Below are 19085 nucleotides of genomic sequence, written 5' to 3' on the forward strand. Positions count from 1 at the left end.
TATAATCTCACCTGTGAGAACCATCTAAAGTAACCCATGGCATCTCTGTGTTAACTGCTGGAATCTCCTAAAAGACGTCACAACAACACAACCCCCTAGAACCTCCTCCATGACCTCCAGAACCTTCTGAAACATGAGATCTGTCACAGTCCTGCCCTGGCTCCCCGTCTGTCGTTTTCTCTGCTCCCCTTCTTTCTCTGTCCCTTTTCTCCTCACCTCTTCCTTGCTCTTCCTGTCCTGCCTGCTGTTCTCGCTCTCTGCCCCACCCCCCTCTGTGCTGCCCTGCTCATCAGGGCTGATGGGCTCCAGCTGCAGAGGGAGCGCAGCTGATCTCCACGCCCAGCTGCAGCTGATCTCCATGCTCAGCTGCAGCTGATCTCCACGCTCAGCTGCAGCTGATCTCCACGGCATGACCAGCTGCAGCTGATCTCCACGGCATGACCAGCTGCAGCTGATCTCCACGGCATGACCAGCTGCAGCTGATCTCCACGGCACGCTCAGCTGCCGCTGATCTCCACGGCATGCCCAGCTGCAGTTGATCTCCACGGCACGCTCAGCTGCCGCTGATCTCCACGGCATGCCCAGCTGCAGCTGATCTCCACGTCACGCCCAGCCGCAGCTGATCTCCACGGCACGCTCAGCTGCGCCGGTGTGCGTCCCCAGGACCACCGGTAATCCGAGCCTGCCAGCCCAGCTCCCTCAGTTTGTTCTTTTAGTTTTGTAAGTATTGTCCGGTCTCTGTGTTATATTTGTTTAGCAAGTTTGCCTGCGTTATTGATTTTTTTTGTTGTTACAATAAACATCTTTTGTTGGAACCTGTGTCTGCACTCTGGGTTGAAACCCCAAGCCCCCTGTGACAAGATCACTTTAAGATCCTGTAGGACCTCCTACATGTCCAGTGAAACCTGTAAGAATCATTTAACTCTGATCACTAGAAACTCATAAAGATCTGCAACAGCGTCCTCACTGATCACAAGAACCACATTAAACTTCACTAGAACTACTTGGTGATGGGTATGGCCTTGTGAACTTCAATTAGAACCACAATAACCCCTCCAAAAATACTGGAATCTCTTTGATACTTAATAGACCATGAAAACATCCTAAAGGTTGTTTAGAACCACCTAAATGACCGGTAGAACCTCTATCTTTAGTAAACATTAGGGTGTCTTAAATGGCACTAGAATCCCTAACACCTCCTCAATGACCGCCTTAGAACCTGTACAACCGAGAACTGTAAAAATAAAACCATCTGGAGCCCGAGAACCACTTCAGCTATCTGAAGGATTAACCCTCCTGTTGTCCTCATTTATGGGCACCAAAAAATATTGTTTCCTTGCCTGAAAACAATCCAAAAATTCAGAAAAAAATTCCCCAAATATCTGTAAATTTGCAAAACCTTCAAGAAGAAAATTCCAATAATTCCTTAAAAGTTTTATTAAAAAAATAAATAAAAATCCCCCAAATTTGGCAAGAACATTCTTGTAAATATTTTTCAAAAAATGAGTAAAAATCTTCCAAAAAAATCCTAAAAACAGCTAAAGTGATTCCAAAATTATCAGTAAAACTTCTAATACTCTCTTAAGAACATTCACATAAAAATCAACCAAAATCCAGCGAATTTGACTGGATTTTGGTTGATTTTTACGTGAATGCTATGAAACATTTTTTACATTTCTTTTTTTCCACCAAAAAATGTTCAAAGATTTCACAAAAATGTTGAAAATGTGGACATCAGAAGTTTCACTGTGGAAAAAAAAAATTTCCCCACATTTTCAAACTTTAAAACGGGTCAATTTTGACCCGCAGGACGACACGAGGGTTAATGGAACCTCATTAATGACCGAGAAGATCCCAGTAGAACCACCTAAAGGACTAACAGAACCACTATGCCTGTCTACAGCTACAAGGTAAACGCATAAAGTGCTGCAGAACCAGATATATCAGGACGGTGCTCACAGAACAATGAGATGATTCATGGAGAACTGGCAGAGATGTGTCAAAGTACTAATAATAAACCAACGCCCACATCTGAGTTAGAAATCTGCCTCTGGAACAAGCTGTAGGTCCCTTTATGCTACATTTATGGACCATTGGGGGGACATAAATCATCCCATCTAAACAGAACAGTAGAAACCTGAAGATAAATAATATGTTGAGGTAGAACAAAGAAAGGGGGAGTCTTACTCACCTCTGGGGAGGGAGGAGGAGAGATGGAGCGAGGAGACAAGGACCTCTGGAGGAAAAGAACATTAAGTGAGATTAAACACTCTGGACCTGATTTTAGGATTTTCTACTTACTCGTCATTGTTAAACACTGATGTGAAAAAGTACAGAATCACTCAGGAGGCTGCCTGATCAGACAAACTCAGGGGAACAAACGACCCTTAAACTGTGCAGAATGACTTTAGGTAATCTGGGGTTCTATATGTCGTTTAAACTGGATTCTTTAATGTGCTAAAGGGTCACACAACTGCAAAATCAAACACAATCAGCTCATATAAATTCTAATAATACTAGAACAACATTAAAGGACTCCTAGAACATCCTCAGTGATGATGAGAACATCAGAAACGATGTTGGGAACCACCTGAAGGATTCCTAGAACCTCATTAGTGCCCACTTCATTTCTATTCCATACTATGTTGGTGAGGACACTTGCAATAGAAGACCTGCAGGACCTCCTAATTGACCAATAGAGCCTCTCATGAGCTTTTAAGTTAGGACCAGTAGAACTTCCAACATTGCCATTAGAACCCAAATGAACACTGATATGAAAAAGTACAGAATCACTCAGGAGGCCGCCTTAGCAGAGAAACTCAGGGGAACAAATGACCCTTAAAATGTGCATTAAGGAAGTGAGATTGGATTTTAGGTTATCTGGGTTTCTGTATGTCATTTAAACCAGATTATTTAATGTGTTAAAAGTCTCAGACTCACAAAACTGCAAAATCAAAAACAATCAGCTCATATGAATTGACTTTTTAGGCAGACAGGAAGGTTGCTGACCAAACCCTAACCTTAATCCAAGTCTGCACCGTGAACCTGAATCATTTCCATTATGGGGTCGGTCCAGTGTGACCATATAAACAGATAAATGTCCCCACACCGTCAGCAACACAAGCACACACCTGGGCTCAGCTGTGATAACAAGCTGTCGGCTCTCTAAGCAGCAGATTGATGTTTCTGTTTGCAGCCAGATGCAAAACTAACCAACCAGAAAACTACCGACTGTCAGACCAGCCAGCCGACCATCACGCTGGCTGGTTCCTCCTGGTCCAAAGGGTTAGTAGATATATGTGAACGCTAAAGGTCCTGGAGAAGAAACTAATGTCCATCTGAGACGCCGTAGAACAAGAGGACTCCATAAAATGTTAAATTATTCTATATTGTGTCACCAGATGTGCTAAGAAAACAATTTAATCAAGAGTTAATAGAATGACACAACAATGGAGGATAAATAAAGGACTAGAAAACAAGTAAAAGCTTTTATTATTTTTTTAAATTTGGAACTAATAAAATCATGCAGAATTAATTATTAGCAACTCCTGTTTGCTTAGGTAAGACCACTAGAACTTTCAACACGGCAGTTAGAAAACAAAGACATCTAAAATCCTGATGAAGAATATTAGAACCTCCTGTTGGACTAAAGCCTCATAATAGAACCCTCGAACCTCCTCACTTTCTAAAACATGACTAGAAACACTGTATGCCTCCTAGAACATCCTCAGTGCAGTGACCATTAGAACATCTGAAAGAATGTTGGGAACCACTTAAAAAGCATAGAAAGCCATTAGAAAAACTAGCAAAAACAGTAGTAGAGCAACCTAGAACATTCTCAGCAATAATTAGAGCATCTCTGTGATGATTTTTAGAACTTCCTGTTGGATTAAAGCCACCTAAACGATCTCTAGAACCTCCTCGGTGACCATTGGAACTCCCTAAAGAATGACTAGAACCACCTGAGATGCCCCAGTGACCACTAACACATCTGAAGGAATGTTGGGAACCATCAAAAGGAGTCCTAGAACCTTCTCATTCATGACAACTACCAACAATAATACTAGAACAAACTCAGGGACTCCTGGAACATCCTCAGTGATGATGAAAACATCTGAAAGAATGTTGGGAACCACCTCAAGGACCCACAGAACCTCCTCACTGGCATAACATTTACTAAAAGCATGACTGTAACATCCTCAGTCACGATTACAGCATCTTATACAATGAAGACGATCTGACTAGATCCCTAGAACATCCTCAGTGACCACTAACACATATGAAAGAATGTTGGGAACCACCTAACAGGGTCCAAGAACCTTCTCATTGATTACAACTACTACCAACAACAATACTAGAACAACCTCAGTCACGATTAGAACATCTTATACAATGAAGACGGTTTGACTAGATCCCAAGATCCTCCTCATTGACGATTAGAACTCTCTAATGCATGAGTAGAACCACCCTAGGACCCCCTAGAACATCCTCAGTGACCATTAGAACTTCTTAAAGCAACACAATACAACACAAACAGGGAGAACACTTTGTAGGACTGAGCTGACAACACATATTGGATGTATTTTATATTAAACCTATTATTGGGAGATTGATGGAGACTCAGAGCATCGCTGTAACCATGGTAACTGACTCCCGATGCTGCCGTAGAAACAGGAATAAACCACATGGGCCCAGCCCAGACAGGAAGTCACCTCCAGGGGGCTGTAGCTGTAGTGGGGCTGGTAGATCATCAGGTCTGGTCGCTCGATGTCCAGGATGGCTTTGTCTCTGGGTAACGCTGCCAGGTCCTTGTAGCCGATGACCCCGTCCTCCACCCGAGCCTGGAGACGGAGCAGATTACAGATTAACGCTCAGATTAATCCCGACACCAACACTACTAGATCCGTGCAGGCGTCTCACCACGATGGCAGCAGCAGGGGATCCGGGAACACTGGTTCCTCTGAGAGACAACACACTTCCTGGAGACGTCTGGGCCAGCTGCTGCTCACAGAGACACACAAAGATACACAGTGATATAGAGATACACAATGCACAAAGTTATAGAGATACACAAAGACATAGAGATACACAAAGTTATAGAGATACAGAATCGTACAGAGATACACAATGATACACAAAGATAAACAAAGATATAAAGATACACAATGACATAGAGATACACAATCATAGAGATACAAAGATACACAATCACACAAAGATATAAAGACACACAATCACACAAAGATACACACTCACACAAAGATACACAATCATACAGAGATACACAATTACACAAACAAAAAGACACACAGTCACATAAAGATGTAAGAAACACACAAAGACATCAAGGCACACACAGAGACACATGTTGGTGTCTTTCTGGGGACCGTCAGTAACATAATACATAATAAGGACTCTTACTGCTGAACAACAAAACTAACCTGAACCTTAAAATCAAGTATGAGGACAGAACAAAATGTCTTCACTGACTAAAACTGTGTTGACTATTTGAAAACGTCCTCATCGTCTAAAACATGTCCTTATATTCCAAATTAATGTTACCTTCCAAAAATGTCCCTGCTTTCCAGAACTGTCCTCAATTTACAGCCATGTCTCTAGGTTCCTAAAAGTGTCTTCACTATCTAAAAATGTCTTTGCTATCAAAAAATTCTATATTTCCATCAACGTCTTTACGTTCCAACAATGTCCACACTTTCTGATAATGTCCTCACGTCCTCCCCAAAAATATCTTACTTCAACAATGTCCCTGTTTACCAAAATGATCCTCAGTTATCAAAACTGTCCCTGTGGTCCAAGTATTTCCAAATCTTAGATAGACTTTAGATATCTGTATAGAAAATATACAACTAAACAACTGAACTTTGCACAGAATGTCCTCACATTCCAAAAATAATCTCCTTCTCTAGGAATGTCCTCACTTTCTCCAAAATTTCACCGCTTTCAAAAAAAGTGTCCTACTTTCAGAGAATTCTGTCACTTTCCAAAAAGTGTCTTCACGTTCTAATAATTTCCTCAGCCATGCATGAAACGTCAGCCTTTTAACATCTGTCGTCCCTTTGAGGACAAAAACAGAAACCATCAGAAACAGAAGTCCCATGACGTTACCTTGGGCATCATCCTGACTGCTGATTGGTCAGTTCCTGAAAGAGACACACAGATAGCCTGGCATTAAAGGCAGAGAGAGGCATCATGGGAAATTTACTCAATACTTTGTCTCCTCCTGGAGCTGTTTATCCAGATCATCAATCAACCAACCAATCAATCAACCAATCAATCAATCAATCAATCAATCAATCAATCAATCAATCAATCAATAAATCAATCAATCAATCAATCAATCAATCAATCAATCAATCAATCAATCAATCAATCAATCAACCAACCAACCAACCAACCAACCAACCAACCAACCAACCAACCAACCAACCAACCAACCAATCAGTCAAATTTCATTTACAGAAACAATCAAACACACAGGATGGTGAAGAACCACGAGAATCAATCCAGATCTTTTCTGAACTGATCAGCTGTTCTGTGAATATGTAGAAATCCTCCTTGTGTGTTTTAAAGCTGCTGATTTGCTTCATGTAGAGAATTTAAGATAATTTAAATATTTAGGTCAACATCAGTTTTTGAACCCATCTGGTTGCTTCTCTGGATTAAAACATCTGTCAATAAACTGTGAAAATTGGGCCAGACATTTTTAGCTATTTAAACACAATAAAACAGTCCTTTTATGTTCATATACTGGAAAACAGCAATTTACTATTAATAAAAATGCAGGTTTTTGATGTGGACAAAAGGTAATAATTTACACGCGAGTCGTACCAAAAAAAACCATCCAAAACTGTAAATAATATTCACACCAGACATTAGCAGTTTTGTAAGTTTGTTCTTTTATGTGTGACTGCAAAATTACACAATTTTTAAAACTGCTTTTAAATCATCAAAGTCATCATTATTTTACTGACATTTTCCATTATTGGAAAGAAAAATTATATGTATTAAGGACAGAAAAATGGTAAATAGAACAAATTTTCATCATTTTAGATCATTTCTGGAAACTTTCTGTAATTCTTGATCATTTTCAGTAATTTTGGACACAGTTTGAATCATTTTAGATCATTTTTGAAGCATCTTGGACAGTAAGAGTTGGAAGCAGAGCGGTCTGACCCACTTTCTGTAGCTTTGGAGAAAAATGGGTTCAGAGTTTGTGTTGTACAGAATGGTCTAACATTCCACTGTAATGCTATATTTGGGCTAAACCACTCCGGCACTAAAATCTAGACCATAAAATATTACAGAAATGACATGTTGATGATGTTTTGTGGGTGAGAACATTCTGCTTCTAACCCCCTCTAAACTCTAAAATAAGTGTATCACTGCTGCAGCTCGTCTCTTTCTGCCTCACTGTTGGTCTTAAATGAAGAAACTGTGACTCGTTTCCTTCGTCTGTGGTCCTGAAACTCTGAACAGATGACTCAGGAATAGGCTGACAGAAAAACACTGAAATCTGCTGCAGAGGCTTTCCAGACCAGAGTCCTGTAGAGAGCAGAGTTACACCTACAGTGCTCTGACAGCAGCACAACCCTGGAGGCTCTACCTGAATAAATGAAGATTCTGGCAGAACATCTAGAAATGAAAACACTCCTTGTGGTGAATTCATTCAGAATGTATCTGCAGTCCACAGGTTTAGTGAAGCTGATTACTGACATCTTCAAAGCTGCAGTTTGCTGCAAGTTCTGACAAATCATTGAAATAATTTTCTCAAACTTGTAGAAAAACAGGTGAAATTAAAATAAACAAATAGATAAATAATTAACCAAAATTACTAGATAGACTGACATCTGTTTATCCACTATTTTGAAAATCAAATAATCTTTTATCCACTATAGAAATATGAACATTTAAAGATGTTATATTAAGTATGAGATGCATGTTTAACTATTCTCTTACATATATAGTTGTGCTCATAAGTTTACATACCCTGGCAGAATTTATGATTTCTTGGCCATTTTTCAGAGAATATGAATGATAACACAAAAACCTTTCTTTCACTCATGGTTAGTGTTGTGTTATAGTTTTTTATTATCAAACAACTGTGTTTATTCTTTTTAAATTATAATGACAATAGAAAGTACCCAAATGGCCCTGATCAAAAGTTTACATACCCTGGAGGTTTGGCCTGATAACAGACACACAAGTTGACACAAACGGGTTTGAATGGCTACTAAAGGTAACCATCCTCACCTGTGATCTATTTGCTTGTAATCAGTGTTTGTGTATAAAAGGTCAGTGAGTTTCTGGGCTCTTGACAGGCCCTTCATCTTTCATCCAGTGCTGCACTGATGTTTCTGGCTTCTAAATCATGGGGAAAGCAAAAGAATTGTCAAAGGATCTGCGGGAAAAGGTAATTGAACTGTATAAAACAGGAAAGGGATATAAAAAGATATCCAAGGATCTGAAAATGCCTATCAGCAGTGTTCAAACATTAATTAAGAAGTGGAAACTCAGGGGTTCTGTTGAAACCAAACCACAGTCAGGTAGACCAACAAAAATTTCAGCCACAGCTGCCAGAAAAATTGCTCGGGATGCAAAGAAAAACCCACAAATAACTTCAGCTGAAATACAGGAGTCTCTGAAAAACACTGGTGTGGCTGTTTCAAGATGCACAATAAGGAGGCACTTGAACAAAAATGGGCTCCATGGTCGAGTTGCCAGAAGAAAGCCGTTACTACACAAACGCCACAAAGCATCCCGCTTACAATATGCCAAACAGCACAGAGACAAGTCTCAAAACTTCTGGAACAAAGTCATTTGGAGTGATGAGACCAAAATAGAACTTTTTGGCCACAACCATAAACGCTACATTTGGAGAGGAGTAAACAAGGCCTATAATGAGAAGTACACAATCCCTACTGTGAAACATGGAGGTGGATCGCTGATGTTTTGGGGATGTGTGAGCTACAGAGGCACAGGAAACAAGATGAATGCAGCATGTTATCAGAAAATACTGGAGGAAAACTTCCACTCATCAGCCTGGAAGCTGCACATGGGACATACTTGGATGTTCCAACATGACAACGACCCAAAGCACAAGGCCAAGTCTACCTGTCAGTGGCTACAACAGAATAAAGTCAAGGTTCTGGAGTGACCATCTCAGTCTCCTGACCTCAGTATCATTGAGCCACTCTGGGGATCTCAAACGTGCAGTTCATGCAAGGCAGCCCAAGAATTTACAGGAGCTGGAGGCTTTTTGCCAAGAAAAATGGGCAGCTTTACTATCTGACAAAATAAAGAGCTTCATCTACAACTACCACAAAAGACTTCAAGCTGTCATTGAAGTTAAAGGGGGGAATAGATGGTATTAAGAACTGGGGTATGTAGGTAAGCATTATAATATCTATTATTAATATTTTTGGACTGAAGAAATATTCCAATTCGACTGAACTTTTTCACGTCATATTTTCTAATATTGCATCTATTATAAGACTGTAAAGTCATTTCATGTTATTATCATGGCAGCAGAAGCTTACATATTAGTTATTAGTTTATTAATTGCTGCATTTGGATGTAGCCCCTAAACAGTGAAGCTCTAAACCTGCATTCTATCTCCTGACCAGCAGGGGGCGACTCCTCTGGTTGTTAAAAGATGAGAAAATGATCCGACTTTTAACATGATCTGTTAGCTTAATAAACAGTTTCCTGGAGAGTTTTTGGTCTCAGTCATTAGTTTAAAGCTTCTTTTAGTGCAGCTTGATGTTAATGTAGTTTATTATGGTTCAGTTTAGATCAGGGGTGTCAAACTCACTCTAGTTCAGGTTCCACATTTAGCCCAATTTGATCTCCAGCGGACCGGACCAGTAAAATCACAGTATAATGATCTATAAATATACACAACTCCAAATATTTCCTTTGTTTTGGTGCAAAAAAGTACATTCTGAAAATGTTCACATTTAAGGAATTATCTTTTTACAAAACATCATGAACAACCTGAAATTTCTTAAGAAAAATAAGTTCAGGTTCAGCAACATTCAGCCTCAGTTCATCATTTCCACATTACAACTTCCAGATCACAGAGTGTCGACAAAGGAACACAACATTTAGTCATCTGGAGCTGAACCAGAGCGGATTTTACTTTATGATCAACACGACAAAAATCAGACAAAAAAAGACAAAAAACAACAAAAACAAGACAAAATACTCCAAAAATGAGACACAAAATGACAAAAAATGAGACAAATGACACAAAATAAAACAAAAGAGTTACAAAGTGAAAAAAATGGACAAACGACAAAAACGACACACAAAACAACGAATAAAGCAAAATACAAAATGACAAAAATTAGACAAAAAACAGAAGTGAGACAAAAAGGAAATAAGTCCGACAAACAAAACAACAAAATACAAAATATATTACAAAAATGAGACACAAATCGACAAAGAACAATGAACAATCTAGTATTTTACTTTCTGATCTAAACAACTTGTCATGGTCCAGAAGTTATTTTAAATTTATAGTTTTACTAATTTACAATCTGCAGTTAATGTCTTCTCTGGAATTTTTACACTTTGAGGGCCGGATTGGACCCTCTGGAGGGCCGTTTTTGGCCCACGGGTCGCAAGTTGGACACCCCTGGTTCAGAGGAAAACAGACGATAAAGTGAAGAATGTTCTGATTTGACTTTGGATTCTTGATTCTGACATTTTGAGGTCTTTGACAGCAGCTTCCATGACATGTGAAGATGCTAGGCTAGCAGTTATGCTAGGCTAGCAGTTATGCTAGGCTAGCAGCTATGCTAAGCTAGCAGCTATGCTAGGCTAGCAGCATCCCCCTGCTGCTTGTCTTCATGCTAAGCTAAGCTAACCACATCCAGATGAAAGCGTGACCGGATGGTTGACTCGACCCTGACTACTCATGGCTCTGCTGCAGCTGCCGGGTTGCCAGATCTGCTTTGTGTGACGCGACACAAAGGGATTATTCCAGAGTGTGCGGCTTTGTGTTCGGGTAATGTTCGGTCGGGCGGCGTGTTTGTTACCTCAGAGAGAAAAAGGGATCATGTCTGTTTGTCTTCAGGCCTCTGCAGCTGATCAGCATCTGAAACACACAAAGAGAAACACTAAAAGATGAGTTTAAAAAGAGCTGAAATACCATCTGCAGCACAGAGCATTTAGAGTTAAAGGTCCTACGCTACGCAGGACGTTAAAAATCTAATAAACTCAGATTTTTTAAATTAAAATCAAAGCCAATTTGGTTTTATGATTATTCATGATTATTTCACAATGATTTCCATATTTGTTCCTGCATTATGGATTTTATTTTTTTATTTAATTATTCGATATATATCTACATCTATATCTATCTATCTATCTATATATATATATATATCTATATATATATATAGATATAGATGTAGATATATATATATATATATATATATAGACAGATATATATATATATATATATATATATATATATATATATATATATATATATATATATATATATATATAGATATATATATATATAGATATGTATATAAATTAACACAGATACACGTCCAACATTCTTAACAACAAATTTCAGTGAAGTCTCACAATTTATTGTTTTATGTTTGTTTTTTGTTTTTTTTAAATCTATAAATTCAGGATGATTTATTCTTGCAATATGAATTTTTTTCTTTATTGTATTATTTTTAAAACACATAATTAGCACAGACTTTCAAGATTTTTTAAATTTAAAAACAAAATCCTAAAAAAACAAAATATTCGTTGCATTAGGTTTTATAATTAATGTTTTTGAAATTTTTAAGCAGCACGTTCGTAAAGTTGAGATTGTTTCATAATAATTTCTACATTATTTCATGCATTATTTATTTTTTTCTTGCATTTTTAGAAATTAAAGTCATTTTTTTAAAGATATAAATGAACAAAATACAATTATTTTCTATTAAAAGTACAAAAAATTTTTAAAAACAAAAGCAACAACAAAAATGTAATACGTGATATTTCTTTCATATTTCATCTTCAGCTGCAGGTTTGTAATTTCCACATATTTTTCTGGTAATTTCTTGATTTATGAAGCAGAATGAGGAAAATTATCACTAACTTTACTCCCTTTTTATCTCGCTGTCATCATGTTTTACCATTTAAAATCTCCGTTTCTGTTTGATTCGGTGATTAAATTAAACGTGAACTTAGTGGAAGTGAATTAATGGAACTCTTTCTGTTTAATTAATCGTCTGTAAATGAATCTTTAGTTTTCTGATGTCTGGCAGGTTTCTGACTGAACTTGAATCGATCAGTTCTGGTGTTCGGTTACTCTGAATAATTCATGTTTATCGTCTGACTGAAAGAAAACCTCAAACTCTGGAGAGTTTCTGTTATTTGGAGCTTTTGAAGCAGCTAATTATAGTTTTTATTGTCTGTTCGTCTACTGATTATTTTCTTAAATAACATTTCAGTCTGAACAGGGTAATAACAATAAATTAATAAATTGGATCATATTTTAAAATCGACATTGTTTTTCCTTTTTAGTGGCCGGTTCAAGATTTCCATATAAAATTCTGTTAATTTCTGAATTTCTGGTAAAAGATATAAATAATTCAGCGGTCGAGGAAACGTTCTGGAAGGAAAAACAGCTGTTTATCATACATTTTTATGCTATTTATATTATTTTATACTTTTAGCCCACAGTTATATTCTGGTTTATTATATATAAACAATATATTATCTGGTTTATTTAACTGATGAAAATTCAAGTTTAATACTGTGGTATATATATATATATATATATATATATATATATATATATATATATATATATATATATATATATATATATATGAAATATGTCTAAAATCAGATAGAATTTAAAGAAAAACAAATGTTTCTGTAACCTTTCATTCATCATTCAGTGATTAGCAATCCTAGGCTAATCAGCAGCAATTCCTAGGCTAACAATTAACCTTCATCAGGGAGTCACTTAAGTTCACAGGCTAGTCACTAGCAGCTAATCATTAGCATTCTGTGGTGAGCATCAAGCATTCTTTTGCTAGTCGTCTAGATGAACAACTCACATTCCTTTGATAGTCACTACTCCTTGGGCTAGCAACTACAGTTCCTAAGCTAGCATCCTAAAACTAGCAGTAAGCATTAATAGGGTAGCCACTAGTATCCTCAAGCTAGCAACTAGCATCTTTAGGCTATTACAACCATCACCAAGCTAGCAACTAACATTTCAAGGCTAGTGTGCAGTTAAACTTGCGTAAAACTAGCATTTGTAGGCTAGTCAATTACATCCCCATGCTAATCACCAGCAACCCCAGGCTATCATCAAACATTCAAATGTAAGCCTAGTAAGGCTAGTTATTACCATCCAGAGGCCAACAACTCATTCCTTGGCTAATCTCTACTCCTTAGGCTAGCATACTGTAGCATATACAGAAATGTATAAAATATGTCTAATTTAGATACAGTTAGGTAAAATTTAAAGAAAAACAGGTTTTTCTGTCATCTTTCATTCATAGTTTAGTGACTAGCACTCCTATGCTATTAGCAGTAAGCATTAATAGGCTACTTACTACCATCCCCAAGCTAGCAACTGACATTTCAAGGCTCGTCTGGAGCTTCCATAAAGTTGTGACAAATTAGCATTTCTAGGCTAGCCACCAGCAGCCCCAGGCTAGCATCAAACAGTCATATGCTAGCCTTGTAAGGCCAGTTACTACTCCTTGGCTAGTTGCTACTTATTAGGCTAGCATATTGTAGTATATATATATATATATATATATATATATATATATATATATATATATATAAAAAATAAAATTAGATGCTATTAGTTAGAATTAAAAGAAAACCAGGTGTTGTTTCTGGAAATTCACATAGATTTGTATAATTACAGCTTTAACAACAAAAATATTAAATGTGTTTTTATTAGTGCATAATATCTAAGCACTCCCAATTTGTCAGGTTTTATTATTATATATATGTATTTAGTAATATAATACTGCAGGGTTTCCTCTACATTCATGAATCCCAGCTGCCGCTCCTTCAAATTTCTTTTCTTTCTTTTTTTTAATCATCGCAAATTCACCATCGCCGCATGTCTCCACCTTCACAGCAGTCTTGCACTGTGTCGGGTACTCGCGAGTACTGAGGTAAACTACAGATAACTACCTTGCTCAGTATCTACTCTTGTTTTGTGTGTGTGTGGTGGCTGGGGTGGGGTGGGGGACACTGTACTGTATGGTCTTAACGTTAATATTTAAACTCTTTTGTGAATTCTGAAACACTTTGACTCAGTGTTTGTTGTTTTAAATGTTATTTATATAAATACCGGTGAGTTTATTTGATAAAAACTTATAGAATAGTTTAAAAATGCATCTTATGTTTAATATAACGTCTTTAAATATTCATATTTCTATAGTGAACAACATATCAATGCAGAAAATGTTCCACAGTTCTGGTAAAGAAAAGATACTGAAATGATTATTTAATTTTCATAATAGTTTCGGATTAACAGACTGACACCTGTTTATCCACTGATTTAGTTAATTATTCATCTACTTGTTTCATTTTATCTAATTTCACTGGTTTTTCTATGAGTTTGAGAAAATGATTTGATCAGAACTTGCAGCAAACTGCAGCTTTGAGGACGTCAGAAATCAGCTTCACTAAACCTGTGGACTACAGATATATTCTGAATGAATCCACATTTTATATGTGTATATTGTTTTATATGTTTTTTGCATTAGTTGAAGTTAATCATAAGGTTAGAGCTGCCTCTGGTTGGGATTCACTGATATATCAGGAGAATAATCTGAGTTTTACTACCTTAAAGCTCCTAAATGAGAAATTGAAACCTTAAAAGACCAGAACAGGGTGTCCAGAGAATAAAGAGAATAAAGAGTCCGTCTCTGGAGGCCGATCTATTACAGTCCAGTGGCTCCTGGTGATCAATAACCTGATCAATAGGGTGGATCAGGTATCAGGACTGGACGGTGAGTTCACTGTCAGTCAGACGACACCAGACTGTCTCTGCTCTGACACTGCGATCGATCAAAACCCTGATAGATGATCTGGAATTCGATCACAGGTCTGGACAGAAGAAACATCTAAAACCTAAAGAACGCTCCACTCACATGTTCAGGTCTGGTTGGGTTTTCTTCTCTGCAGCAGGAACTTCTGAGCTCACCTGTCAGAAAACCAAAGAGATTAACGTGTTTAAAGAGCAGAAACTAATAAACCTGGTCGATCTGATCAGAGGATGGAGGTCAAACTGATCTCAAGTGATTCAGAGCTGAAGACGGAAACAGAAAACCTGCAGCTAAAATCTGAGAAAACCTGAATAAAGTTCTGAACTCAGAGGGAGATGTTTGAAGCTCTGCAGCTATTTTCAGATTCAGGAAGGAAACTCTACTGAAAGAAGACAAACTGATCTGAAGATTAAACCTGACGACAACACTCAACTGTCCTACAATTACTACAGACAGTGAACTCACCACAGACAATCAATCAGTATATAATCAATATATTTATGGATAGATGTTAACATTTTTCTGTCTTGTTGTCATTTGTTTGTTTTGCTCTTGGATGTAACTCAGAGGAATGCTGGGAGATATGTGAAGGTTGCTAGCTTACCACACCCAGCCGTCCAATCAGCTGGCAGAGACAAAGAGCAGACCTCCCACCATCAGACCACCAACACACAGCCTCAGGTAAACTCCACCCAGCTCAGCTGTCTGGGAGTTTAAATCAAGCCTCCACTGCCAGTTTTCTGGTGATTCTAACATCTAAACCTCCTGAACAGTCAGTGGTCTCCTGCGTATCCCAGAATTCCTTTTAACACCAGACTGAAAACACAAACTGAGTTCAGATTTCTGTGAGAAACAAACTGAACAGTCAGAGACAAAGAGAATTCACATCCCCAGGCTAGCCACTAGCATTATTAGGCTAACCACTAGCATTATTAGGCTAGCCACTAGCATCTCCAAACTAGTAACTAGTGTTCTTAGGCTAATGACTAACAGTTATTAGCATCACCAAGCTAGCCACTAGCATTATTAAGCTAGCCACTAGCATCCCCAAACTAGCAACTAGTATTATTAGGCTAGCCATTAGTATTATAAAGCTTGTGACTGACAGTTATTGGCATCACCAAGCTAGCAACTAGTATTTCCAGGCTAGTCAATAGCATCCCTACGCTAGTTACTAGCATTCAAAGTCTAGTGACCAGCACTCCTAGGCTAATCACCAGCAATTCCTAGGCTAAAAATTAACATTCATCAGGGAGTCACTTAAGTTCTTAGGCTAGTCACTAGCAGCCCCAGGCTAATCACTAGCATTCTGTGGTGAGCATCAAGCATCCTTTTGCTAGTCGCCTAGATGAACAACTCACATTCCTTAGATAGTCACTACTCCGTAGGCTAGCAACTACAATTCCTAAGGTAGTCACTAGCATCCTAAAACTAGCAGTAAGCATGAATAGGCTAGTCACTAGCGTCGTCAAACTAGCAACTATCATCTTTAGGCTACTTACTACCATCCCCAAAGCTAGCAACTAACATTTCAAGGCTAGTCTGGAGCTTCCCTAAACTTGTAACAAACTAACATTTCTGGCCTAGTCAATAGCATCCCCAGGCTAATCACAAGCAGTTCTAGTCTACCAGCTAACATTCATAGGCTGGTCACCAGCAGCCCCAGGCTAGCAACAAACGTTCATATGCTAGCCTTGTAAGGCTAGTTACTGCTCCTTGGCTAGTCGCTACTCCCTAGGCTAGCAACTACAATCCCTAAGCTAGTCACTAGCATCCTAAAACTAGCAGCAAGCATTAATAGGCTAGCCACTAGCATTATCAAGATTAGTCAATATCATCCCTTTTCAAATCTCTGGCATTCCTGTTATAGCCACTAGCATTCCCAAGCTAGCAGATTGTTTCCATCCTGTCATCAGCTTTTATCTCCACCCGGCAGCAGGAAGCAGATCTTCTGAGGGCCACGCTGGGTCTCAGTTTCAGTAAATCTGCTGATGTGAAGCTGACTGACTGGAGGAATCCTCGGTGGGCGTTTCTCCCGTCTTTGTGTTTTAGTGAAGACTCGTAAATGATCTCGTTAGTATCTCTGAGGAGGTCTTTAGTGCCGGTCACTGATCTTTCACAGACAGATTTGGGTCCTGAGAACGTTTGGACCTTAGATTCACCATAAAGCTGCTATTCATGACCAGGTTTTTCACTTTATGGACATTTTTGTTCCTTGGTGCAGCATTCATGGACCGTCTGAGATTTTAAAGCTGGCAGCTGAGAAGCATCAACAAGCAGGAGTCTAATTATTACAGCATTAAGTTCCTATTTTTATTATTTAATATTAATCATCACATTTCAGCTCCGTTGTCTTGCTCTGGATAAGATGCTTAACTGTTTATTTCACATTTACAGCTCGTTTTTAATGAGCTGTATGAACGAGGGAGGCTTGGTTAGAGATTCTAAAAACAGACAAACTGAGCTCAGCATCCATCTGTAAAACTGCAGACAACAAAACGTCTTCAGCTCCGACAGTCACATTGTTCTGCAGCTGAAACTGTAAAGACGTGTCGCCGTCAGGATCGCTGTGTCGCTTTTATCCTCAGACTTTCTGTTGAGTCGTGATGCAGGAAGATGTGAAGCATGTTGACGCCTGAAGCTGGAAGTAGGTCAGCGCCTGAGAACTGCTGAGTCACCGTTCACAGCTCCTCAGACGTCGACGGAGCTGAAAACTGAACCGCAGAACCTGAAGTTACCGTTCTCTGATCCTTTAAGGTCCTTCATGTTGTCCTTCATCGGCTCTTTGACCTCCACATGTTCTTCTGAGTTTACTAATGTGTCTGAAGATAAATAAATCTAAAAATCATCACATGGTTTTTGTTTCATTTTGGTCTGAGCAGGAAAAATGGCTGCTTCATGACAAAGTGAAAATAGATTTCTACAAAGGAATGTCAATTAATTAACGAATAAAATGAAAAATAGATAATTTCAGGTAAAGACTCTAATTCTCAGTTGGATTGAGGTTTGACCTCTGATTTGGCCTCCAGAACTTTCACCTTGATGCTGCCACCACCATGCTAAAGCATGGTGGTGGCAGCATCATGGTTTAAAAACCATGATGCTGCCACCGCTGTGCTTTAAACCATGATGCTGCCACCACCGTGCTTCACATCATGATGCTCTTTCTCTTTGTCTTTGTCTTCAGAGGAGTCATTTGTGTCTTGGTGGCCTCCCTCATTAGTCTCTTTCTTGTGACTCCTTGTTACCTTGTCTTCAACCTTTACTAAAATATGAATCCCTCTTTTATTGACAGTTTAATTTAAAAAAGAATAACTTTGTTGTGCCTTTTATTGTTTTTGTAAAAAAAATTGATAGATTAATTGATACAAAATTTTAATCAGTGGCAGCTCGACTGAACTTTAACCAAACATTAAAAGCTCATTAAGCAGAAAAAATGAAAGGAGGCAGCTGATTGGTGGAAAATCTGAAGCTGTTTGAGCTTTAGTCTATTTTTACAGGAAGTCATGAAATTACAAAAACACGACACAAACATTGGACTGCAGGAGTGTGTTACTGTGTGTTACTGTGTGTGTGTGTTACTGTGTGTGTTTGTTAGCGGCCTCTTATCTTGGCTCACAGAGATGCGACCACACCCGCTCTGTCGTGGTTTCAGTAACGGCTGCTGTCATTGGTCGATGACATCACAGCGTCTACGATCAAAGCGCCGCCTCGTTTCCAGCAGTAGAAGAAGTCTCTGACTGGTTTTGTTCTACCGTCTCAGAGGATGAAGAACCTGAAGGAACCTTCCCTACAGCCAGAGAACCGCTGAGTTCTAAACATTTCAAGGAACCTCTTAGGAAGTTCTAAAGGAACTCATATGTGGGGTTCCATTCTGAACATCAACATCATTATTATTGATGTTTTGTTTTTGTTTTTTACAACAGATACAAGAAAAAATAGATTCTTTCCCAAATCTGCCCAAATAATCAACACTGGTGTCAAACTTGTATTTAATATTGTCCATAATTTAATGCTGAAAAT

At 38.4% G+C, this 19085-nt stretch overlaps 1 protein-coding gene across 2 annotated transcripts in view; it reads right to left on the reverse strand.

Annotated features, from left to right (window-relative positions):
• Positions 1-19085, reverse strand: part of dmtn (dematin actin binding protein) — a 41607-nt gene that overhangs the window by 13915 nt on the left and 8607 nt on the right. Inside the window, exons 1-6 of one of the 2 annotated variants that reach the window (XM_055011066.1) lie at positions 15168-15226; positions 11061-11119; positions 6127-6161; positions 4921-5001; positions 4713-4841; positions 2192-2236 (exon numbers count right to left, since the gene is read on the reverse strand). In XM_055011066.1, coding sequence (XP_054867041.1) covers positions 2192-2236; positions 4713-4841; positions 4921-5001; positions 6127-6138 — 267 coding nt within the window. In that variant the 5' untranslated portion in view covers positions 6139-6161; positions 11061-11119; positions 15168-15226. Of the gene's footprint in view, positions 1-2191; positions 2237-4712; positions 4842-4920; positions 5002-6126; positions 6162-11060; positions 11120-15167; positions 15227-19085 lie in introns of those variants that run through there. The other variant, XR_008601863.1, reaches the window with a different exon arrangement.

This window comes from Amphiprion ocellaris, chromosome 6 (assembly GCF_022539595.1).
Source record: "Amphiprion ocellaris isolate individual 3 ecotype Okinawa chromosome 6, ASM2253959v1, whole genome shotgun sequence".
Lineage (NCBI taxonomy): Eukaryota > Metazoa > Chordata > Actinopteri > Pomacentridae > Amphiprion > Amphiprion ocellaris.